The sequence below is a fragment of the Cynocephalus volans genome, chromosome 11 (genome assembly GCF_027409185.1).
Source record: "Cynocephalus volans isolate mCynVol1 chromosome 11, mCynVol1.pri, whole genome shotgun sequence".
Taxonomy (NCBI): domain Eukaryota; kingdom Metazoa; phylum Chordata; class Mammalia; order Dermoptera; family Cynocephalidae; genus Cynocephalus; species Cynocephalus volans.
In genome coordinates this window covers 22,530,306-22,556,774 of record NC_084470.1, presented here as the reverse complement: position 1 = coordinate 22,556,774, position 26,469 = coordinate 22,530,306, and the positions used below count along the sequence as shown (strand labels likewise).

Sequence of the window (26,469 nt, the reverse complement as noted above, 5' to 3'; positions counted from 1 at the left end):
CCAGCCACCAGAACTGTGAGAAATAAATTTCTGTTTATAAGCCAACCAGCCTATGGTACTTTGTTATAGAAACTTGAACACAGTTGCACATTATGAATGCACTAAACACTACTGGATTGTAAAATGGTTAATTGTATGTTGCATGAATTTCAAGCTACTTTTAAAAAAAAAACCAAAAATCCACACTGATAACAGTCATTCCTCGGTATCTGTGGGGGATTGGTTCCAGGATTCTCCCTCCCCCAGATACTAAAATCCATGGATGCTCAAGTCACTTATATAAAATGGCACAGTATTTGGATATAACTTACCCACATCCTCCTTTATACTTTAAATTATCTCTACATGTAATACCTAATACAATGTAAATGCTATGTAAATAGTTATCAAACTTTATTTATTTGTATTTTTTTGTTGTTGATTTTCTGGGGGGGGGGGATCCATGGCTGGTTGAATCAGCAGATGTGGAACCCGTGGATACAGATGGCTAACTACATAGCTTTATGAGCAATTTGAAAACGATAATCCAAAAGTTTGAAAAATACACTTTGTTGAAAAGGCTAAGAAGTAACAGATATTTTAATGTATTACTGAAGGGAGTACAACTCCTACAACAGGTAATCTGTCAATATCTAATACAATTACCAATATATTTATTTAAGACATTCTTCTATAAAGAACAAATAAGGTATATAACAATTCCTCATTACACTTCTGTTTGTAATAACAAAAGATGACAACACAATGATCTGTTAACAGAAGACTAGTTAAATAATTTATTGTACATACACATAAATGAATGCACTGATATATTTTTTTTAAAAAAAGAACAAGAAAACTCTCTCTACACCAATATCTTTTGTGTAAGAGCAGCGGGGAAGGAAAGAGTATATATACCCTTACGTACACTCGTGGAAATTATAGACAGACAGACGGACAGGAGGGTATACAAGAAACTAGTTAAGAGCACTTAACTATAGAGAGAGATGGGAAGGCAGAATGTGATAAGGACTTTTTATTATATAACTTTTAAATCTTTTTGTTTTTTTGAACCACGGAAATAAATTTTTTAAAAAACTTTTAAGGATTACTAGTTTAAAGACTGCCTAATCCAATAGGACGTCTAGATTACATGAGATAATATATGTAAAATGCATCATCAATGCTTGCCTCACCTATTTTAAGGATGTAAAACGAATAAATCCACTTACTTTCATATAGCCTAATCTCTTGCTACTCCTCACCAGTCTCCGTGCTAGCCACAACAGAACTCTCTTTATGCCCTAGAGTGAGCCATGTGTTCTTATGTTAACAGATTTTTGCACAATTTGTTACATTTTGTCTTCCTATACTTAATGTGTATAAGGTATTCTTCTCCCTCTAACTTTGTTTTACTCATCTTTAATCTCACTTTAGAGTTTGCTTTCTTTACAATGTACGTTTTTATAATCTTCCCACATTTATACATACACACAGAGACACCCAGCCTAGGCTGGATCAGCAGCCCCTCTTTGTTATTCCCATAGTGTCTTGTGAGACAGACTCTAGGTGAGACAGACTGACTCTTAATCTTGAGTATGACCCCAGATAAACTTACCTAAATCCTTTTAAACTCAGATTCCTGATCTATAAAATAAAGATCACATATGCCTGACAGAAGGTTAACAAATTAAATGAGCTAAAGCATACAAAGCACACAGCTTGCCACATACTAAATAGCCCTTAAATAGTAACCAATTTTATTACTCTTACCATGGCACTGAGCACATCACTATTTCCTTTTTACAACAAAGTCTCCTTTAAAAATTACACATAGGGCCGAAAAATTAAATAAATAAAATGAAAATGAAAAATTAAAATTGCGCATACCCTAATACTTTCTGGGGACAGAGACTGTCTTGATAACCTTTGTATACCCTGATCTAGTACTAGGTAGGTGCTCTATAAATATGTGATAAACCATTATGTCAATATGGTAAGTGATAACTTGGACATAAATAAGCAAGCCTTCAAGAAATCAATTTGTTCAGTAATCTCAATAAAGGATCACTATTCTTAAGAATGGTGATTTACCAACTGATTTCCCCTATGAAGTACAATTTAACCCATTAAGACTTATTTATTCTAGAGGAGAAACATATCTAGGAGTTATCTATGAAAATGACAAAAATAAAATTTCACTTTAAATTAATAAACTGTCATGGATTTCCAACCGATTGTAAACTTAAGACATCTGATTCTGATACTTATATTAAGAAAATTATTTGAGCTTCAAGTATTTATCTACAAAATGAGGATAAAAATACTGGTAAGAATTAATGAATGTTAGCAACTAACATAGTTCCTAACATAGAGCATATGTACAAATAATATTAGTAAAAATTATAAAAGCTTATAATCTAAAAAAATCAATTCATAAAGCTATTGAATGAATTTTAGATTTCCTCACAATATTTCAAAAAATTCAGAAATGTGTTACTTTATAGGTGCAAAACTGAACCAGAACAAAAAATGGAATAACCTTAAATACCTTACCAATAATTTTCTCTACGAGAAAAAGATCAGCACATAATTCTAGAATGAATTATATATGGCTAGAGGCAGGTGAAGTAAAAGTCACACTGCTGGACTGACAGGCTCAATATACATCATTTATTCCAAGATTCTGTACCTCGACATCCTGAACACTGGATAAAAAAGTTGATTAAATCCAGAAGTGCGATGTCCCTGTCTTGTTTATATGATTCAATCCAGTCATCCACCACGGACTGTGGAAAAAAAAATATAAAAATGAAAACTTCAAAAAATTTTGATACTATAGCAGATAAGTTTCCAAAAAAGTTTGTGTGTGTGGGAGGGTGGGTAGGTGTGTCTATTTGAACAAGAAAACTACTTACCTTAAATTATTTCTTTGTAGCCAAATAAAAGTAGAGATTTCCTCATTTTTAAAGGCCAATAATTAGGTGAGTAATTAGGTCTCAAAGATTTCTTCCCAATAGAGCACAACACAAACCTGACCTTACCAATCCCATGAAGCCCAATTATTATCAAGCAAGGATAGATAATAATATTCAAATCATATTATGAAAATAACACAAAAATTAAATTAACTTCACTTAAATATTAACTTTCTGAGTTATTAGAAAACCTAATTCACTAGTACCACATAAAAAGACTGCACACCATACATAACTAGATGCATTTTTCCAGGAATACAAGGATGGCTCAATATTAGGAAATCAAATAAATGAATTTATCAATAGAGTAAAAGAAAAAAATAAAATGATTAATTACTAGATCTCAAAAAGGTATCTGATAAAAAACTGCAGCCAATCCTAATAAAAAATTTCCAAGGAAACTAGGGTTAGATAGAATTTACTTAAAGAAGACAAAGACTAAAATATATTCACTGTTGAAACACTTAAGACATTTCAACTAAACAAGGAACAAGGCAGGATGCCCCTCTAAACACTCAACACAGATTTAAAGTTTTTAGTTAATGTAAAAATTAGCAAAATATTAGTAAAGACAATTCTTCTTTCCTATAGATGATAAGAAAACCTAAGAGTTTCTAGTGAAGTGATTCAAAAGATCAGTAACAGAAAAAACTGTCAGTATGGATGACAAAAAACAAAAGCACAAAATTACTTTTTAATAACATAAATGAGTATTCTGTTCACAACTTAAGGTACCTAAGAATAAATTCAAGAGAGATATAACCTTAATGATAAAAATTATAAAAACTTACAGGATACATAAAGATGATGTCAATAAGTAACATGTTTTAAATTAAAAAAAAACACTTAGTGCTCTATCAATTAAGTCTTCTCAAACTGTGAAGCAAATTTAATGTGATTCCAATTAGTACTCCCAGGGGCAGGATTGATGGGATTTTCTTAGGTGGGGCTGGAGGTCAAAGGAACTGTATAAAAATAAAATAAATTTTTACCTGTGTAATGAAGTATATTTATATATGGCAAAATGCATAAATATTAGGTTAAACTTTGATGAATTTTCACAAATCCATACACACCACAACCAAGAGGAAAATATAAAACATTTCCAGAACTGAAACAGGCTCCCTCCTGTTAGTACCCATCCCTGACCCAAAGGGTAATAACTATTATTCTGATGTTTATTACCATAAATTAGTTTGACACATTTTTGAAATTCATATAAATGGTATCATCTTTTTGTGTGATTTCTCTCAGGTAAAGCTGTATCAATAACATTCAGCCACACTGTTATGTGTATTAGTAATTCCTTTTTTGCACTGTGGGTAATATTTCATTGTATGAACATACCACAATTCATTACCCATTTTACTGTTGCTGGACATGAGTGTTATTTAGGGCTATCACAAACAAAAATTATTATGAACATAACCGTACAAACCTTTTGAAGGACATAAATATTCTTTTCTGTTTTATAAATACCCAGTAGCAGATGTGTTAACACAGAGAATATGTACATGTCAAGGGTTAGTAGATAATGCCAAACAATATTCCAAAACAAATACAATAAATCATACTTCCACGAGCAATATATGAGATCCAGCAAAGCATGAGATTATCAGGTACTCCACATCCTCATTAATACTAGATACTGTCAGTCCTTTTAACATAATCCATTCCAGTTGGGCCTACACCTTCTTTAACGACCTTCTATTAAAGAAAAACACTTTCCCTTCTTCCAAGTCAAAAAAAAAAAAAAGGGACTTTTGTACATAATACCATCTCCCTGTCCAATCATATTAGTGTCTAGGAGGTTTTGTTTTAAAAGTAAACAGAAAATAAGAATGAAGATTATTGTAGTAGGGGAGAGGGTGAAAAGAAAAAGAAAGAATAGCATATCTGTTCAAGGATCAGCTATGCTGAATAATGTGTCAGGCCCTGTGAGTTTAGGATGATGGCGAGGACTAGGAATGGATAGAGCAGGTCAAGAATGACTTTCAGACTCAGAGCCCAAACACAAATGCTTCGCGACTAGGTAACAAAGTGTGGCACAAAGCTGAGGAAGAAGTCATTTCCTCACTTCTACATGTGGCCCCGTATTGTGAAAGCATTCTGAACACTGTAACCAAAGTTCTTTAACTCCCAAAGTGATAGTATCAATTTATACTCCCACCAGTTATATATAAAGAGCCCAAAACATTCTGAGTAAGAGTAGTATGCAGAAACTTGCATTAGAAATATTAAAACTTCCTACACAAAGGTTCTGCAAACAAAATAGATCAGACAAGTGATATAAGAGAACGAAGTGCAGAAATAGATCCAGATATGAGTATATAGAACTCAACTTATCATAAAGGAGATATTTCAATTTCAGAGAGAAAAGGATGGTTTATTCAATAAACGATAATGATATAATTGGTTATTCATCTGAAAGTAAACAAAGTTATACCTCTTAAAATCTCTCAGAGAGGTATGGAGACAAAGGAATCTAAAAATCTAAAACTAAACTAGACAGAGATAACAGCCTTTCCTGAGTTGGCAGAGACTGGTGACCGTCAGAAGCACTGCCAAGAATGGGCACAGGCGGGTGGATAATGCAGTCCTTGTTATAATACAGGATGCCTTGGCTGGGGTAGGTATGAAAGAAAAAAACAAAAGAAAGCAACATAATGCACATCATAACCAAGCTGCTGGAAATCTTTAATAGGGAAAAAAACTTTAAAGCAGCCAGAGGATATATATAAGGGAGCAAAGGATAAGAATAATGGTAAACTTCACATCGAAAACAATGCACGCCCATGGATAAAAGAATGACATAAAGTACTGAAAAAAATTTTTAAAGCTGTCCATCCAGAATTTCTTATCAAGGAAAAAGCAAAAAATAAAACTTTCAAATGAAGGCAAAATAAAAAGTTTTCAGACTAAAAACTAAGCAAAAAATGAAAAGAAAACAAAGCAAATGGGCCAAGCACTCCTCTTGGAAAACAGAGACTGTCCACACTGGATAAAAAGATCCAACCACATGATATTTATAGGACAAACACTTTAAATACAAGAGCAAAGATAGGCTGCAATAAAGGGATAAAAAATATATACCATGCAAACATTAAATGTAAAAAAACCTGTTATGGCTATATTCATATCACACAAAGTGAAATCAAGAAAAGGAACACTGCCAAACAAAAAGATATTTTATAATAATAAAAGGGTAAACTCATCAGGAAACTATAATAATACTGAATCTGTATATACCAAGTAACAATAGTCTCAAAATACATAAAGCAAAAATTGAACTAAAAGAATAGGCAAATTGATAATCATGGCAAAGTTTTTTAACACATATCTCTTGGTAACTGACAGAAGAAGCAAAGAGACAAACAAAAAATTATATTAAACATCTGAATACCACTACTAATAAACATGACATAATCGAAGGTTATAAAATATAACACCAATAATTACATGATATACATTTTTTCAGGTACACATAGAACATTCACCAAAATAAACCATAAATCAAATCTCTGTAAGTTTTTAAAGACTACAATAACACAGGGCATTTTCTCTTGCCATAACAAATTTAAATTAGAAATCAGTAAGAAAAATATAACTAAAATACCCCCAAATGTTTAGTAATTAGAAAATATTTTGAGCTAAAGATAATGAAAACACAACATATCAAAATTTGTAGAGTGCAGCTAAAGCAATGCTTACACGGAAATCTATAGCTTTAAATATTTATAATTTATAGCTAATTTATAGGTCAAATACTTATAAAAGAAAGGTCTGAATCAGTGATCTAAGCTTCCATGTTAAGAAACGTAATATTTTAGGCCAGCTGGTTAGCTCACTCAGGAGAGTGTGGTACCGATAACACCAAGGTCAAGGCTTCAGATCCCCTTACTGGGCCAGTTGTCAAAAACAAACAATCATAACATTCCAGTGTGGACTGTCCTTATTTGGAGGGTAGGGAAAAGTATACAGTATAATTCCAAGATTACCAGAAAGAACATTTCTGATAACATTAGTCACAGACCCTCAAAGAGAAGGCAGTAGCACTGGAACAGCTGAATCACAAATCAACAGACACAATCATTCTGGGACCTAGGCTGACAGAGACTCTACTATCCTCAATAAGTGGCTTCCAATGTCAACCATGAGTATTATAAGTCAGGTCTGGAAGTGGTACATATCACTTCAGCTAATACTTCTTTGGCAAGAATGTGTTAAGTAGCCATATCTGGATGCAAAAGAAGTGGAGAAATGGAGTCTCTGCTTGCCAGTAGGTTCCCTGAACTTTCTTAACTATGTAAAAGGAAAACTACATTTTTTGGGAGATGGCCAGTCATCTCTGCCAAAATCTGCCTCTCTGGCTACCAATATTAACAGGTAGTCTTCTTCCAACATAGAGAAAATACCTGCATGGATACCGTAGTATGGTTCACTGGGGCAAAAAAAAAAAAAACTAAACAATTTAAATGTCTATAAAGGAATATTTCAATAAATTATGGTATATCCATACGGTAGAATGAAATGTAACTAGTAATACAAATGAGCTGAATCTATATATTAGCATTAATGACAGAGAAGATTGTTTATGACATTAAATGGAGAAATGTATATGATTTTATTTTAAAAATAAATCTCGCTTTCACACACACACAAACACACACAAACAAGTATGTAAAAAAAGTAGCAAAAATTCAAACTGTGACACTGATAGGCTTGCATGCCCTCAATTCATTCCAAACAGTTTAATTTTAAGACTTTACCGCAAAAAAATCTCTGAGAGCTCACCTTAGATACTCAAAAGGCCATAATAAGTAGCATCGGAATTACAGACTACAGTCAAGTGACAAAAATAATGACATTTGCTATAATCAAAACTTTATCATATTGTACTAGAGAACAAATATTAACATTCTGCTTTGCTCCATGGGAATGAGACAATTAGAGAAATAACATTTTTTAAATTGAGGGAAAAAAATATCAAGGCTACAAAGAAGAAATACAAACATGTGAAACAGATCAATGTAGCAAATCTAAATTTTAAATCTACCTCTAAATTCCCTATAAGGTAAACCTAAAAGATCAATCAATCTGGATATCTACGTAGTATAATGAGTAAATATACTTTTTTCATAGGCCATTTGATAGGACCTAGGTTAAGCAGACAAAGGCATAGAGAATTAGTATTCTATATTGCTGTTTAAGAGTAGATTCATTTGCTTTGAAGAAAGACAAGGAGATGGCAGAGATAATACAATGCTTTATAAACTCAAGATCCTAATAAGAAATCTTGAATGAAAGAATCTCCCCTCCCTCTTCTAATCTGAGAATCACTGTATAATGAATATTTAGGTAACTTTTTTCGACACAGCTTTAATCAATATTCTATAGATGTTTTCTGTGAATGTACATATAAAAACGCTATTTCTTTCATTCCTATGTCTATATTAACTAACTGCAGTTTCTAGCCTATATGATATTATTATTGCCCTTTTATACAACTACATTATTGCCTAAACTCAAAAATTTGTTTAGGTAAATGGTGTAGCCCTTCACTTGATAGGCCACATATTCATCTCACCTTAGGAATGGAATCACAGTTCTGAGTACTCTAACAGTGATGTCTAAATAAAAATGACAGAGAAAAGAATATTTTCAATATTGATAGTCTCGATTAATGCCAAGTTTTTATAATATTTCCTCTCAATTTGTAAGTTGCTTTTATTATTTACAATATTTATCTTACAGAAGCTCTCAAAGAAATTTTGACAAAATGATAGCCCGAACTTGCATTCTTCATGTACCCACCCATATTCCAAATCATACTCTCATTCAAGACAAAGCCAACTGCTAGGATAAGCAAGGTAGCAAAGCCTGCAAGTTGCAAGCAAAGTTATGGGTTCTGCAGGGATCTCTAGAGAAAAGAAATAGCACAAAATTAAGTTTCCTTCTGAGTCAAAAATGAGGTGAACAGACACGGGCAAAAGGCCTAGGAGGACTAGGATTTTTTGTTCCTTCAAAAAGTGACATCTTAATTGGGGCCAGCCCGTGGCTCACTCGGGAGAGTGCAGTGCTGAAAAAGTGACATCTTAAAAAAAAAAAAAGGGACATCTTCAGGGATTCCTGAATCTTCTCTAGGATAGCAGAAGACTGGCAGCATGTGGTCCTAGAATAGGCCACTGCAAAATCTTGGCCCTAAAGAAATAGCAAGGGCACAAGGATAAGCTGAGTTGCTTCCCACTTCCAAGGCTGTGTAGGAAAGCACCATTCAACTATTTGTTAGTGTGATACAGGAATGGAGACTACAGTTAAGACCTATTACATCTGAATTTGTGCCAATAAAGGAATCCTAATTAACTTGACCATGTGAACTGAAAAGAGACTTAAGGAGTCAAAACAAAATAATATGCCTAAAACACTCAGCAACAAAGGAGGGGGGAAAAAAGTAAACTAAGCATATATGAAACAGACAGAAAATTTAAAGCATGAAAAGGACTTTCGGGAAGTTAAAAGAAAAAAGGATTTCCAAATTTAAATATTCATTGGGTGAAAGAATAATCACTGAGCTTCTGGTCATGATGGCAAAATAGACAGTCCCCAGCATCACTCTCCCCACAAATCAACCAATTTATAATTATTAAAAAGCAATGACAGCCAAGCTGCAGCCACTAGAGATCAGGGGAAGAGAAAGAGAGACCTACAGAGTGCATGAAGGAGGGAGAAGCCACGACAAGAGAAAGAAAGGATCGCTCCCATCATTTAGAGTCTTGGACATTTCAAGGCTGGAGCTGGTAAGCACATGGAGCAAGAGCTGGCAAGATTTTGCCATAGCTGTGCCCTTCATATGGAGTTGCTTGGAGGTCGCAGGGGAGAAGAGTGCCTTAGTGACTCCCAGGCCAGAAAGACCACTAACAAGGTTCCTGTGGACCCACATAGGAGTGAGGAGCCAGAAAAAAGGAGCCACTCAAAACAACCCACCCATGGGAAGTGTTTGGAGTATGGGCAGTGGGAGAGATGGGCCATTGCGGGAACATTAGGGCACAGCACTGGACAGCTGATCTTGCCCTCAAATCATCACAGGCCCACTCAGTGGATACTGGTCAGGAGTACAGAACTGCAGGGTGTGAAGTTTGCTGAAAAGACTCAGGTCCAGACCAGAGTTTCCACACAACCCAGGTGTACCAGACTTCACAAGACCTGGAAGTACATACAAGGTCAACAATTAAAACCTGAGCTGCATGAAAAGCCTTCCCCAAGGAATCAGCAGCAAAGCAGCAATTTAGCTTAGCTCAACTACAGGCCTCAAGTGCTACTCCCCATAGGAAGTTCCTCCATTTTAGAAGTAAGCAAAGGACAACAAATTGGTTCCAGTGCAGTTTAAGTGGTGGGAGCAGCAAATGATTCAACACAGAACTGAAACAAAACAAAACAAAACAAAAAAACAAAAAAAAACCCCACAGATGAGAGATAAGGTTTGAAGTTAACTAGTGAAGGTCTAGCACCACCAAAGAACACCTATAAAACCTAGAAGGACCAGAAGCCCTCTGAGCTTCCAAACCAGGGCGATAGGGGTATGAGGGCCTCAGCCACACTCCCCAACATCCACAACCAGCCCAGCGACAACCGCCACACGGCCGCAGGAAGCGCCCCATGCTCCCAAGCTGGGGTGGAGGGCGGCCGAGGGATTCAGCCACGTCTCCCCCCACCCCACCCCCGACATCTTCAACCAACCCAGAGACAACTGCCAAGCTGCCACAGTAAGCGCCTTGGGTCCTAAGCCAGGGTGGTGAGGAGCTGAAGGCCTCAGCCATGTCCCCCTGACTGAGCCGCCGCTGATAGCACCCCTGGGGTGGTTGCCATGCCCCCCAACATCCACAACCAGCCCAGCAACACCCACTGATCTGCTGCAGGAAGCACTCTGAGCTCCCGAGTTGGGGTAGACGGGGGCCAAGGGCTTCAGCCACACACACCCCCAACATCTGCATCCAGCCCAGCAATGACCAAGCCACTGCTGCAAGCTCCCTGGTGTCCCCTGCTGGAATGAGGGGGGTGCCAGAGGCCTTGATCATGCCCCCCACTCCCTTCTCTTCTTCCCACACTATTTACCTCCCCTTTCCTTCTCCTCCTTTCCCCAACGATTCTGCAAGAACATCTTAGAATGAGGCACGGAGCCAGAAGAAGCTGAACCCAGCTGCAACTGGGCAAGCTGCTGCCACCACCCCTGGGCCCAGCTGGGGGAAGCCAAACCCAGCCACAACAGGGCAAGCTGCTGCCACCACCCCAGGGCCTCACTGGGGATCCTGAGGCATGGAGTCGGGGGAAGCTGAACCCAGCTTCAACCAGGTAAAAAGCACACCAAAAACACCATTTCCATGCAGGTAGCCCACCACAGCCACCACAATTGCCATGGCTGCCACAAAAGTGGCTAGTCTCTATAGCACCAGTCATAGCCACCATGCAGATGGCACTCCAGACTCTCAACTGCACTGACACAAGGAGAGGCAAGAGCAGAGACCCAAAAAAAAAAAAAAAAAAAGAGGAGGTCCTCTCTCTCCACAAAGCACACTCTACAGTAATAGAAGCAGCATCTCTTTTGTCATAATAGGGGAGGACTTGATCACACCTGTCTCACTACTAGACAGATCATCCTATTAACAGAGGAACAGTTAATCTATCAGATGGAGAGAACAAATCTATGGTTATTAGAGATGGGAGGGGGAAAGGGGGGTGGGGGAGAGGGAAGGAGAGAGAATGGTAAGGGGCATAAAGAATAAGTATGATTTGTAATAATAAATATGCTAATAAAAAATAAATTTAAAAAAGAATAATCACTAAAGATAACAAATTTAATAACCTGTCAATTGGGTGAGGAAGACATCTCAACACATAAAACAAAAATACAGAGAATTTATGAATGAAGAAGTAAAAGACTTGATAGATATATCCAGTAGATTTCACATGGATAGAAATTTGAAAGGTAGAAAAGAGAACAAAGGGAAGAAAGACAAGTAAATTAATAATTTTAAGCAGGAAAATCTATCGGATCAATAAAATATTTAAATCTAAATAGTAACAGTGCTTCAGTTACAGCCAGAATTAATGAAAAAATGACACAAATCTAAGCATATCCAGGTAAAATGTATAAATTCCAAGGAAAAAGAAAAATCACTTAAATATCAGTACCAATAATAAAAGCCACACAAAACATACTCACTCCATCCCTACATACAGAGCACCCAATCAGCATTCAATGTCTCACCTCTTAAGATAAGCTAATAGCCAAGAAACACCAGACATATGAGGAAACTCTCTGCCTCAATTATCAATCTATTGCCTCTCAGCTCCAAATTTACCCTTCAGTGTTTGTTCAATAATAATGGACTGGACTCCATAAGCATTTCTCCTTTACATTAAAAATCATGTTAAGTTTTATTAATACGGTGCTCTGGAGGTATACTGCAAGAGGAAGGGAAATTTTCTTCCTGGTTCTGACACGTGGAGTTTTGCTTTTTTTGCTCTTGCTGCATGGTCCATTAGTGGTGAGTGTATACAAGGAAATCTAGTGGTGGTAAGGCAGGAAAGAATAGGGACACAGGGAAGGCTGCTCATGAATATTCAAACTGGATCGGCACTAGCCACCTCCTCCTTTTGCAGTCAATGAACTCATAATGAGCTGATGACAGCTTAACCAACCCTAGCAATCTGCACGCTACACCTCGAACTTCCCAGTTTTTTAACAGACTGTGGTTTTAAGTAAAACCACAAAAAACCACAGCACCTGCACACTAGGAGGAACTAAACTGCAGACTAGGCCCAAAAGGGCAAAGTTAAGGAAAAGTGACACCACTGCGCATGACCAAAATCTTCAGAAACTCAGAGACGCATGACAGGAAGCAGATGCAACTTTGTATCAACCTGTTAGCCCTTAATTACCCTAGATTATCCTCCCAGGGCCAAATATTCCTCCCCCTAGGCAGGATAGAGAAACACCCCCATCCCGGAGCAACATATAGATCCTCCCCTTAAGAACTGCGGAACATTCCTCACTCCTGAGGATGAATACACCTACTTTCACTTTACAATGATGTCCTATTGTTTGTGCGTTCCGTCTGTCTGTCCCTCTTCCTTTTCTTTCACTGAACAGGTGCTGGCTGCAGTGCAGACTCCCCTCCGTCTGTGAAACATTCTTCTCAGTTTGACCAAAAACCTAAAACTGCAGTCTGGTAACAGTGGTCTGCCTCAGCCTCATGCCAAGAGTGTAGAGTCCTCTGTCAACCTTGTGCCTCAGCCTGCGACTGGTGATTACCCCCTTGATGGGGGGTATCACTTGATTACCCCGTCACACTCCAGGTCCCATGCTGGCAGCAGTGCCCTGTCTCTCCCTGTACAACTGTTTACCATATTCAACATGATTATACCTCAGAGTACTGCTGTCTCCTGAAGACCAGCAACTGCTAACCAGTTCTGGCCAAGGCAGTACAGTCAACTTACCCACATCCAATTGGCTTCAACCCTACCTTCTCCAACAAGGTCTGAACTCCAGCCTGGGGAAGGTAATCTCCCCCTCCCAAGTTTCTTTCTTCCAGAAATCTTCAGCCCTAGGATACCATTTACAATTATCTCTACATTTTTATAGTTATTCCTCTATTATAGTTTAGCAATTATTTATATAAACTTTACCAACTCAAATGACTGGTTTCTGGCTCCTGACTGAACCCAGATTGATAAAGAATTGGTCCCAGGAAACAAACCAGTAAAGATGAGATTTTGGGATTTGAGTCATACCTTTGGGATTAAAGACAGGGCTAAGCTCTTTACCAAGGAAACGGGATGCTAGTGATCTGTGGCAATTTTTTAGAAAATTAATCAAGCTATCTATCACCTGTGGCTGATTGTGATGAAGTGCCAACTTAACCATGTGCCTTGGGTTTACTGGATGTTGTATTTGAGCACTACAGCAGTGATGATAACTGTAAAAATAGTAGTATAAGACAGATCCTTTTAAGTACGCTTGAGCATTTACTGAGAGAAAATGATAAACTCAAGTCCATTAACTCTCAGCTTAAATCACAGTCTAAGAACCAGAGAACTTCCACGATAGCCCTAGAAGAATCTCTTCCATCTTATAGGTGTGAGGCTGATACTGCTGAAAATCAAGCCAAAAATTTAATTCTGTAAGGTGCAATAACAGCTCAATTCAGTCTTACCAAGTTTCTCATCTGAAAGTTAGGACCTTTTTTGGCAAAGAATGGGATCTTGAAACTTGAAACAGAGAAATCTGGTTGGTCCTAGATGAAAGTAAAAACTTTGAACAGCTCTCCCCCACTCCCAAGTAATTCTGACCTTCAAATACCAGTGGAAGTAGTTTGCTTTCTAGTGTCTGAGAAGACCAGCCTTTCTCAGCTTGAAAACCCTTTGATAATTTTACATGGCAGATACTCATTCTTCTGAACACCCACCACAACCAGCCCCTGTTACTACTAGATCCATAATTAGGGTCAAATCTCAGCATGCTCCAGAGGGACAAGTACACACCCAGGAGGAAATAGCCTACATATCTCACAGAAACCCAAGGAACATTTGTATTTGACCAAAGAGGGTGAACTATAACACTAGATACAGCCAAATTCATTGATAAGTGTACTTACTGGAGATTCCAGATTTAACACATTAGTTCTCTTAGCTGGAAATGGATATAATAGCTTATCCAGCTGGTGCACTGAAAATTGTATTTCACAGTTGAGATGCCAGAGCTTGCCTGGCATTGATACAGAATCCAATGATTTAGCTAGTTAGGAATGAATACTGGACTGGTTTATCATGTGAGATCTGCATACCCACACTCCTACTATTCAACTGTGCTTCATAAGAGGGCCCAGAAGGCAATGAAATCTACATTAGTAAAAGGAACAACTACATCTGCATCCTTATAAAGCTCTATGGTTAAATGGTTACTCTTCTTTGTAAGCCAGATATTACTGGATGTGGTCATTAAGAAGAGCTCCTAGGTATCAATGGAGATGATAAGAGTCCATGGTAACACAGCCCAAGTGGCCACCTGTAACCAACAAAGATGGGCATATTATCTGTATAGGACAGGAGGAACATACTGGTAATCAGAATGTCTTAGCCTACATAGATCTTTGGCAGTAGGTAACTGTTTTAGTCTGTTTTGTGTTGCTATAACAGAAATACCTGAGACTGGGTAATTTATAAAGAACAGAGGTTTATTTGGCTTACGATTCTGGGACAGCTGCATCTGGCATGGGCCTCAGGCTGTTTCTATTCATGGCAGGAAAGCGGCAGGCAGCTGGTGGGTACAAGCAGATCACATGGCGAGAGAGGAAGCAAGAAGGAGAGAAGCAAGAGAGAGAGAGAAGGTGCCAGGGTCCTTCTTAAGCAATGAGCTCTCGCGGGAACTAATAGAGTGAGAACTCACTCATTAATCCCCCCTCCCCCGGGGAGAGCATTAATCCATTCATGAGGGATCCACCCCCATGACTCAATCAGTTTCCAACACTGCCACATTGGAGAACAAATTTCCACATGAGTTTTGGAGTGGACAACACATCCAAACTCCATCAGGAACTGATTACCAGTGCCACTAGGAACAAAATAAGTGGGCAGCCTACTAGAGTACTGTTTGACTTATAGAATGGAACTTGAAAAAATTCATGAAAAAAATAGAATTAAAATACAAATCTTTCCATGAACTTTCTGAAGTACTCTTGTATAACAGGAAAGACTCCAGGTCTGGTAGTAGAACCTAACTTTAGACAGAGTGGAAAGTTATAGTCTCTCACCAGTTTCCAGTCCTAGATCAGTTCAAAGACCCAGAATCCCTTGACTAAAGGGGAGACCGGGTCCCTTGAAGAAGGACTCTACACACCTATTCCAAGTACACATCATAAGTACACATCATACACTGTCAAGCCAGTAAGGAGAATCCTTAGCGTAAGTTTGCTAAGCAAGACAGTGTCTTACATAATTTAAACAAAGAACTGCCTTCATAACACCTTTGCTGTATCCTGTTGGTTAGAGGCAAGTCACAGGTTTCAATACATGCAAGATGACAAGACAACAGCGTGAATACCAGGAGGCAGGATTCATGAGGGGCCATACTTGATCTGTCCATCACAATAGTACAGAGATATCATGATTATATCTTTATAACCCATAAAATATCAGACATTTTGATGACATGCTCCAGACTATTGAATGCCCACATACTTTACTGAGGTGGCCACAAGCTTCTAAATGGGGATGGGGGTCGTAAATAATTATGTAAATAACGGGGAAAAAAGCTAGAAGAAATGAAAGCATTCCTCTGGAGGAGCAGGACTGGGGTGGAGAAGGCAAGACAGGAGACTGCTATTTTGGTCACAACAGCATTTGATATTTTCAAAATCATGTACATGTATTACTTAGATAAAAATAAAATTTATTGTATAAAAAGAAAGGATATAAATCACGAAAAATTAGGTAAATAAAAAACCAGAAGAGTTGAGGTGGCAATATTAACATAAAATTGGTATTTAAGATTAGAAGCACTAAACAGAAAAAAGATAGCTATCATACAGTGGTAAAAGGTTAAATATAAAAAGTAAACAAACCAGTAATTTGCTTGAGCTTGCTTTTATACTTTTATAACTCTCAAACCCAAAGTTTTTCATACAAAATTTTTCCTCATTGTATTCTTTTATTGTTTATATTTAATTATTTACTATATCTAGACTTCACTTTGATGTATGGGTATGAGGTAAAACACTTTTTCTCCTAGTTGTTAATCAACTGTCACAGTTATGAAGAGAAAGGAAGTGAGAGAAGAACATAATTTTTAACATTAATTACATTATTAATACACAAGGTCTGTTTTTGTTCAAGTGATCCATCGGCCAGTTGTTGAGCCATTAACGTACATTATTATTTTCTGTAGCTTTATGATACAGTCTACAAATTGGTAGAGCAAGTCCTTGATTGCTCTTCATTTTCAGAATTTTCTTTCAGAACTATCTGGGTCACTTACATGTAGTTTGCTCTTTGTCAGCAAGTTTGAAAATAATTCCTAACATTTTGTTACTGTATTACACACAAATTTTTAAAAAATTTTAAAGGAAATATAAACAGACAATAAATATTTCAGAAAAAAATGTTAACTGATTTACTTTCTAATCAAGGAAACACAAATTGTTATACCATCGTTATTTTTCAAAATGACAATATTTTTAAATGATGAGCCTCAGTGTTGCCAAGGGTTTGCAAAATTGATATTTTCAATGCTGGTGGGAATAGAGAGCTACCTGATAATATTTATAAAAGTCTTAAAAATAGTACTTTTTTCAACCAGCAACCCCCCCAATTAAATGAATAACATCTAAGAAAAGGATATGGACATCAAGATTTTCTAAATGTTCAATTTATTTATGATAAAGAGAAATTATAAATCAAAATGGAAACAATCAAAACTGAAATGGAAAAACAATATTGGTATCTCCAAATTATGAAACACCATACATTAAAAAGTCCTACATTCAAGGAATACCAATAATGGGAAAAAAAAGACACCAAAATATTAAAAATTATGATTACAATTATGGGTGACACTTTTCTTGCTTTAAAATTTTTTTTCTGGGCCGAGCCCGTGGCGCACTCAGGAGAGTGCAGCTCTGGGAGCACGGCAACACTCCCGCCACGGGTTCGGATCCTACATGGGAATGGCCGGTGCACTCACTGGCTGAGTGCCGGTCACGAAAAAGACAAAAAAAAAAAAAAAAAAATTTTTTTTTTCTGAATTTCTTACAGAGTACATATGAGTCAAAAAGTAACAAATATTGTTTTTACATTATACATGCAAAAGGAAATCACTTGTTAAATCATCTTAGTAAATCAACTATTAAGCACTTTATTAGGAGCTGACTATATGGATTTTACTGTGGAAGGCGGTATACTGGATACAAAAAGTGCATGACAGTTTCTGACACACAAAAACATTTAATCCTGGGGTTTTTTGTTGGTTTTTTGGGGGTGAGGAGCAATGGGGATGTTGCAGGGAAGGAAGGGGAAGAGAAGAAGGATACAAACCTATCATAAGTACAAGGCTGTACTTATGTACCTGGAATGAGAGAAGTTCATGTATTAAACTTGATTGGAAGAGGCTCACCATACTTTAAGGAGAGCTGAGGGAGTCTGCCTCATGTTGAACAGATGCTTTTCAAATAACGGTTAACTTTAACATTCGTTTCTCAGAGAGCTATCAGCAGGAACAGATAATAGAAAAAGGAAGAGAATCCTCTGCTAGTTGCTAATGGTACAATGTCAAACTTTAAGTTTGTATTATATAAATTAGTAATTCCAAGATTTTTGTATCTCATAAACCAGAACATCTGAAAAAATAATTTCAGAGATAAGCAAAAGATTGCCAATAATTTAAAAGCAAACAAACAAACAAAAAGAAACAAGCAAGCAAGGTAAGAAGAGATATTCATTATCGGCCTTTATTTTTCTTTTAGCACAGGGCAGTGTCAAAGAATTTGTGAAATCATTCTGATCTGCTATGCTTCTTTGTATAACTGCTTCATTCCCTTATTACAAGCGATAATGATACCAAAAGAAGCCAATGTCCAAATGAGTTTGATAATGGTATTTTAATAAAAACAATGTCAAAATAAGTTAGTTTATGATTAACCTGAGCATCTTACTCTAAGCAGTAGTTTCTTAGGGAAATTCTCTAATACATATTTTTAAAGAACATGATTAATTCGGGGTAAGGGACATTAAATATGCTTGACAAGATCTTTTCTGGTTCAAAACATGATTGCTCAGAATCCTTCTCTTATACTGTTTTCCAGCTTTAACCTAAATTTTAACATGATCTGTTCTAGAACTCATTATAGTATATACAAATACAAAAAATTCAATATCTGCAGAATCAGAACCACATTAAGCCCAGTGAAATTGGGCTGAATTTATCATGAATTTGTTGAATCTTATCATAAATCCAGGTATAATTAAAATAAATTATACAACAAAACATTGATATAAATCAGCCTCATTTGATTCTCACAAGAAGCCTAATAAGCAGGAAATCAATTACTGATAAGGAAACTAGGTGGTAGATGTTTAGTGACCTGCCCAAGACCATCCCAGGTAAATAATGACAACTCTCTCTCTTTGCCTTCTACTAGTCCAATATTTTTCTAACTATAGAATACTGGGGGGGCAATTATAGTTCAGTCAAGCTAAAAACACCTGGAGAGCCTGCATGACTGCTCAAACAATTTGAAGGCAAATTTATTCTGGGGCCCAAAGCCAATAAATCTCTTAAAATGATTATGTAATCTGTATCTTCTACAACCATTAAAAATACAAAGTTATTCTGCTTTTTCCTGTACTCTAAAATACCATACAGCTCTTGGTTTCCTTCTCTTAATCCATTCTTCCACTGATCTTCCTTCTCAAATATTTCTACTGAAAATAGTGAACTAGCAGTTCACTGTAAAAATTCCTGCACACATTCAACCAGTTCTCAAAATCTCCTTGGCCCTATGTGAAATTTGGCTGTTCTCTCAATGACCTCAGAATACTATAAGTACTTACATTTTTAAGTACTTTATGATAACTGCTGTCTCCTAGCTACTAACTGTCATATCCAAGCCATCTTGTTTCTATTAGCATTCAAAAAACTGATCACCCTTTAAAGACCCTTGCCAGGTTACGTACCTTCCTACCACTACTACTCCGTCTTTTAATATATTACTTAAGTCATCTTTCCTTCCTTCTATCCCCAGTCATTTAAGCATCGTTTTTTGGTCCATAGTCATCTTCTCTATCCTAATTAGCCATCATCCTGAGGCATTTTGATATCCTTATTGATGATATATCTAATATCTTTAGATTAATAATTTTTATTTCTGTAGGTCTAAAAATCATCAATATTTTACTTCAAACACTCCATTCACATTTTAGACATCTAGGAAGTACTCCATCTTAGAAATCATAAATTTCCAGTTTGCATGATCTCAAGCCCCTGTCCATTCAGCACATAACCCCTTATAACCACACTACATCTGTCAAGCTTCATCAAGAACTTTAGTCCTGCAGTATCTTCCTCTACCTTGAGTTCATCTCCTTACCTGTTCATGGGATGTCATTACAATCTATTATACAAACTAAGACACATTTATAGGATGAAAGAGGGTGCTGTTAATAATTATGCTGGGAAAAGTCTGTCCTAAATCCTACAATACATTATTTCAATATCTTGAAAGTATCTTCAATACTTTCAACTGCCTTGTGTTGAGGCTGGCTTCAACCACTAATGAAAGGTTACCTGGAATTTAAGTATCAGAAAGCTAGAGTTTAAGTTATCCTAATTATTTTTTTCTCCTTCATTTTACTACATAATTGATCAATTCTTTCTGGATTTTATAAAGAGACTAAACACCAGACATTTCATAAACCAAATAGTTCTAAAGAAAGTTAAACGTAGCATCTTTTTAAAAATATCCTGCCAGTGTTTAATAAGAATAATTTTTTTTGTGTGTGTGTGTGTGTGTGTGTGTGTGTCTTTTTCGTGACCGGTACTCAGCCAGTGAGTGCACCAGCCACTCCCATATAGGATCCGAACCCGCAGTGGGAGCGTCGCTGCGCTCCCAGCGCAGCACTCTCCAGAGTGCACCACGGGCTTGGCCCAATAAGAATAATTTTCTATTGTACTCAGTGTGAGAAAACACTGTGAAATGGCTGGCTCTGCATGACCAGGAAGTGATATTACTGGAGACAAATCTAAGATACACAGGTAGACATGATGACACGAATGACAGACACCTGAGTGAAAATGCACCAATCTTGCCACTAATGCATGAGCTGTTGTCATAAAGTGGGTAACAACCCTTTCAAAGCACAGAATATATGTCCTTAATACGTCTTCTGAGACCAAGGTAACTAAATTATGAATAATGTTATTTCACAGAAGATGATTTAGGGGAAATCATAAAGGGAACTAATAATATCTAAAACATCCAAGTTAACTGAAGCCATAAGCTTGACATCATAAAAGTTAGGCTATATATTGTATAGGTAAGTGATTTCCTATCATTTCATCCAGAGTAACCCTGTGATTACCTCTAGTCCTGATAATCATACTGTTCTTGGTTAAAATATAGGATCTTAGTAAAAAATGTAAATTAATACTTCTCAGATCTCTTTAAAATGAACAGGAAAAAAGGACCTAAGTACCATCAAGTTCAATGTCTCAAGACAACAGAATTCAAAAGTAGAAGCTAGCAAGGAACATACCAAGGCAAGCATCTCAGACTGATAGGTAAAGGTTAAAATTTTAATAAAGGCTATTTGGCTTTTCAATTTCTTGAGTATGTATTTTTTCAGGTGGTCCTTTCTGCATCCAGTTAGAAAACATTCATATCCTAGCTCAATGATGCTGCAAACAGTATGACATTTTTAAACAATTTCTAGAACTACACATACCAAATTAAACTCTGTCTTGTTTCAAGTATTTCAGGACCCTCACAGAACTACAACTACTGAAAGGAGTTCCTGGCACCAATCACAACTCAAATTCTTTTCCTTTTGACTGAACAGTAAATTCACATTTCTAATATCTAGGTTACAAAGCTGCAGTAGGAAAATGAAACAATTGTATGAACTCACACACCTACAAATTTTGTCCTTGATGCCATTAACAATCCTTTTAAATATCCCAGATCAGGGCCGGCCCGTGGCTCACTCGGTAGAGTGCGGTACTCGGTAGAGTGCGGTGCTGATAACACCAAGGCCCCGGGTTCGGATCCCATATACGGATGGCCAGTTCGCTCACTGGCTGAGCGTGGTGCTGACAACACCAAGTCGAGGGTTAAGATCCCCTTACCGGTCATCTTTTGAAAAAATAAAAATTAAAAAATAAATAAATAAATAAATAAATAAATAAATATCCCAGATCAGCTGTCTCTCTTCACCTATCTCTTTAAAATCAATTCCAAGTATTTTTTCATGCCCTCCAAGAATTCTAGTATTGACTCCAAATGAAGAAGTCCTATATTAGATCAGAGATCCTCACCAGCAGGAAACAAATCTTCTTTGTCATTCTATCTCAAAAGCTTTGGACTACAGCCTAGCAAATAGTAAGGAATTACATCAACATATATTCAATTTGCTTTAGCAGTATGGAAACAAATTATGAATTTGTTTTTTGGAAAGGTTCTGCTTTATGCATGACTAAAACTAGTACATAGAGTGAGAAACTGCACAAGCATATGCAATCCAAATTCACTGAGAAAGAAATCTTAGGAAATCTCATTTATACCTGGATAAATTTTTCATGTGATGTTTTCTATATTTCAATTCTTACTAATAGTATAAGCAGGGTACTATGGCCAGAAGCATTAAAATAAGTTAGGTCCTCTTTTTAAAAATGAAACTAGTAGAAAGCACCATATTTCGTATATTTAAGCATCTATAAACAATAAAATACAGATAAGTTATGTACACAAAAAGTATGTACACATATATGACTATCATATTCACAAACATAACAATAGCCATTTCTTTACTTACTTAATCTGCCCTAGATCATCTGTAGACAATGTGATATCCATGAGGATGATGCCTTTAGATGATTTAGGGAAAATCATGAAGGGAATAATGTCGAAAACACTCGAGTTAATTTAAGCCATAATCTTGACATCAGCAAGCACACAATTTCTAGAACTACACATACCAAATCATACACATCAGCAAGCACACAAAAAAGTAACAACAGCAATGTGTTTACTAAAAGCTAAACTCATTAAAAAAATAGTAGGTACCTTTGCATATAAAAGAACAGAATCTGAGAAAATTCCTACTTAGAGTTTCTAACTTCCTTGAGGACTCTAGCTCTACATAACTTGTAGGCAGTGAATGTTCTCATCCTACCACTATTCAGCAGCTTTTCTAATCTATTGTGTTTTGGAGAAGTTAAACAAAAGCAAAATATTTACTGCATACCTTCCCTCTAATTATCTAAAAGTATCTTTGGTGTGGCAAATTTGTGTTCTCCCTTTCACAGCATGCACTACATTGGGGAAGCGAGTGCCCAGCCATGGACTACATTACTCAGCTCACCTTAGTATGTGGCAAATTCCCATCAATGGAATGTGAACAGAGGGGCCAAAGGCTTCTAAGAAGTAGGTACTGCTTCTCCATTCTCTCTCCCCTTCCACCAACTGAATGCAAACAACATGGAGGCTCTAGGGGTAAGAGGAGCCAGAAAATAGAAGGAGTTTGGATCCCTGAATCATCTTATGAAGAAAAGACAACTGCCACTAACTCTGGTATTGGATAGCTACACAAATGAAAAACTGTCTATCATGATAAGCTACTGATTTGAAGTTTATTTTTGAACAGCATGTGGCATTACTATACACATAATTGCTAGAATTACTTAGGACAGGTTAAAATATTCACAAAGGAAATTACAGAGAGGCTTTCTAATGATGTAAAAAAAAAAAAAAAAAAACCAAAAAACCCCTCACTCTTATATAAATATTAATCTATCATTTGAGGATTTTCTAACAGTTATGAAATGAAATAAGCAGTTTATAATGCTTGCTCTGTAACATTCTGTATATTCTGTATATTTGTATTCCAAGAAAATGAAGGGAAATTAGAACAAAAGTGCTTAAAAATTTTTTAAAAAGCCTATAATTAGCTGCACATGTTATTAGGTCAAAGCAAGAATAAAGATTATTCAAACCCATGGAAAAATCATAAATTTATCAAATAATTTTTATGTCAACATGTTTTCTCATATAAGCATCTATAAACAATAACGTAAATATAAAAATGTAAGTATGCACATAAAAGCCATTTTTCCTAAAAAATGTTACTTAATAAAATTATACACATATATAATCATTTATGTACATATATACACGCACACATATGAGACTATCATAATCACATCAGTCACCTCTTTAGAAATGCAGTTTATGTTTAGAATGTTCTTAATTTTGTTCTCAAATAACCCAAGAGTTGGCTTTAAATGACAATGACGTGGCACTAAACTTATTGTGAAATATCCTGAACCAGTTCTAAATGTCAGCTTAAGATATGCACAAGATAATGAGATGTGACTGTGAGGTCTAAACAATGAAGGAGTTTAAAGATAACCCAGCTGAATCTCTAAAAAAGATAGATAATGACTGTTGCATGAAAATATAATCAATTGTGGGGAAAATCATGGGCAATAAAATTTAAACATGTCTGGAAAACTAATTAATTAATTCTAAGATCTGTGTCCTAGTTTGAACAGTCACTGGCAGTTCAGCTTCCCTGTGTGAGTTTAAAAAAGGAATCCCGACAGTAATGCTTTGCGACAAGGGTGGTGTGTCTTAGGCTCAGGTCTTTCTTTTCCAAACTGTGTATGCCCATTAGATTCATCCACCAACACAATGATATCCAGTTGCACTGGTGGGCCCTCAAATACTCTTTCTGCCATAGTTGGGACTGTATAGACAATCAGCATCCACGAAGGTATGGTTGCTAGGGTTCACCATGCTCTAACCACTCATGCATGTCTTTTCAGCAGGAAATTGGGATCTAGAATGGAGTAGGTAAGAGCTCAGTGCCTGGATCAGTGGAACTCCCCCAGTCCCTCACCACACTCCATCCCCTAGCATATTAACTTTAGCATATTAACTTGTTCATGGTACATGTGGACTGAGACGTGGCAAACATTAGGCCCAAATTCCTCACTAAGGTCAGGCCAGAGGAATGAGAACTTGGTAGGACAGGAAAATATTCAGAAGGCTTGGAATAAGAACCCAGAATCTGCAGCCCACAATTGTGTTGCCTTAACAGCTTCTTCCTTTTTTCAATGTAAAAACTGATTTTTGAAAAAACATCAAAATATATAGCTGCTGAGGTTATGGTTAAGTATGCTTTAACAAGTATTAACATTTTCAACTATTTGACAATCCACGTGTCCCCAAGGAAAAGACCACATATCCATGAACTTTTACATATGGGATAAACCTCTATCTTGTTTTTAAAACTATTATTTTCAGTTTTCCACTTTTATTCTCAGCCAAATATGATCAAAATGTTTAGAATATTTTATTGTATGAGTTTAAATCCTGTACCCAATATTTTGCACTGTAGCAGTCACAGCTATCAACACATATTTCTTGTACTATACTCTCATGTGTTGATTAGTTCTATCCAAGTACTTATATATGCTTAGTTTCATAAGGTTTCACTCCTCATCTTCATTGCACTATTTCCATCCTTCAATACTGTCTGCCCATCTTTTGTCATAGATTCATTTCAGTCAACAGTATATTTGTTCTCTCCTCTAATCTCAAGAGCATTTATTTCATAATTCTTAGATATTACTCAGCCATTTAATACTTCTTGAAACTCTTAAGTTTTCAGTCAATACACATTCAAAAATTTTTATTATTAAACACTTTTATACACTCAGAAATGAATATAATTCCTATAACAGTTACTATATAACTGTCAGTTCAAACACTTACAAGTTAAAAGATGAGATTTAAATAAGTCCACAGCTGCTTTTCACTTTCATTGATATACTCATAGAGTAAAATTCATGCCTAGCTAAATCTTGGGGGAGAATTTCTCAGTATTTGATATGTAGACGTTTGGCATCTAACCCATTTTTAAGCTGAGGATTAGAAGAAATCAATGTTATTATAAAATCCATACTTTTCTTTAACGCTAGAACAAAGCTTCTTCCCTAAGGGAGAGAAAATGACTGATTATAGACTATCCCCAAGACACCTATCTTCTTCCCAATCATACTTAAATGGACAAAATCAGGTTTACCTTCGAGTTCATTGTCAAAAACAAATAGAAGACCAAACTGTCTAAGTATACTTCATTTACAGGCTGACACCAATCCCTTATTCACACAAGCTGTTATTATCAGTACACTAAGACAAAGGGGGTTTCTTAGCATTAATCAATAGTATATTATTTGTATATAATTTGTGGCTGCATATTAATAGATATTTATTAGTAGGAATAATTTCTTCTTCCTTCTAAGATTGAAAAGTCCATGAAGATAAGAGTCAGATGAGTTTAGTACACATTGTATACCTTGAGCCTAATCCAATGCTTGAAAGAATCAGCTCTTAATGAATGAATTTTTGTTAAATGAATAAACGATAGTCCAACTTTTTTAGTTGACATCTGAGGGTCAACTAAAACTGATACTTTTTGCTTCAGTAGTTATGAATTAGTATGCACATACTAATTCATAACTACTGAAGCAAAAAGTATCAGTTAGAACTTTTAAGTAGCTTGAATGTTCCTAAATTCAACATGTTATTATTTATTGTCATAAATCTAAAAGTCAAAATGTCCAAACCAAACTACTGTAATACCCATCCTTCAGCACCTATACTCCTGCAAATTTTCGTTCAGTGAACACCATCAAGTCAAAGAACTGAGGATCACCTTAGATTCCTTCCTCTTTATCATCTTT

General features: G+C 36.2%; 1 protein-coding gene across 1 annotated transcript in view; it reads right to left on the bottom strand.

Annotated features, from left to right (window-relative positions):
• STAG1 (STAG1 cohesin complex component) overlaps nucleotides 1-26,469 on the bottom strand; it is a 365,558-nt gene that overhangs the window by 231,085 nt on the left and 108,004 nt on the right. Inside the window, exon 5 of the mRNA XM_063115300.1 lies at nucleotides 2,672-2,768. Coding sequence (XP_062971370.1) covers nucleotides 2,672-2,768 — 97 coding nt within the window. The remainder of the gene's footprint in view (nucleotides 1-2,671; nucleotides 2,769-26,469) is intronic.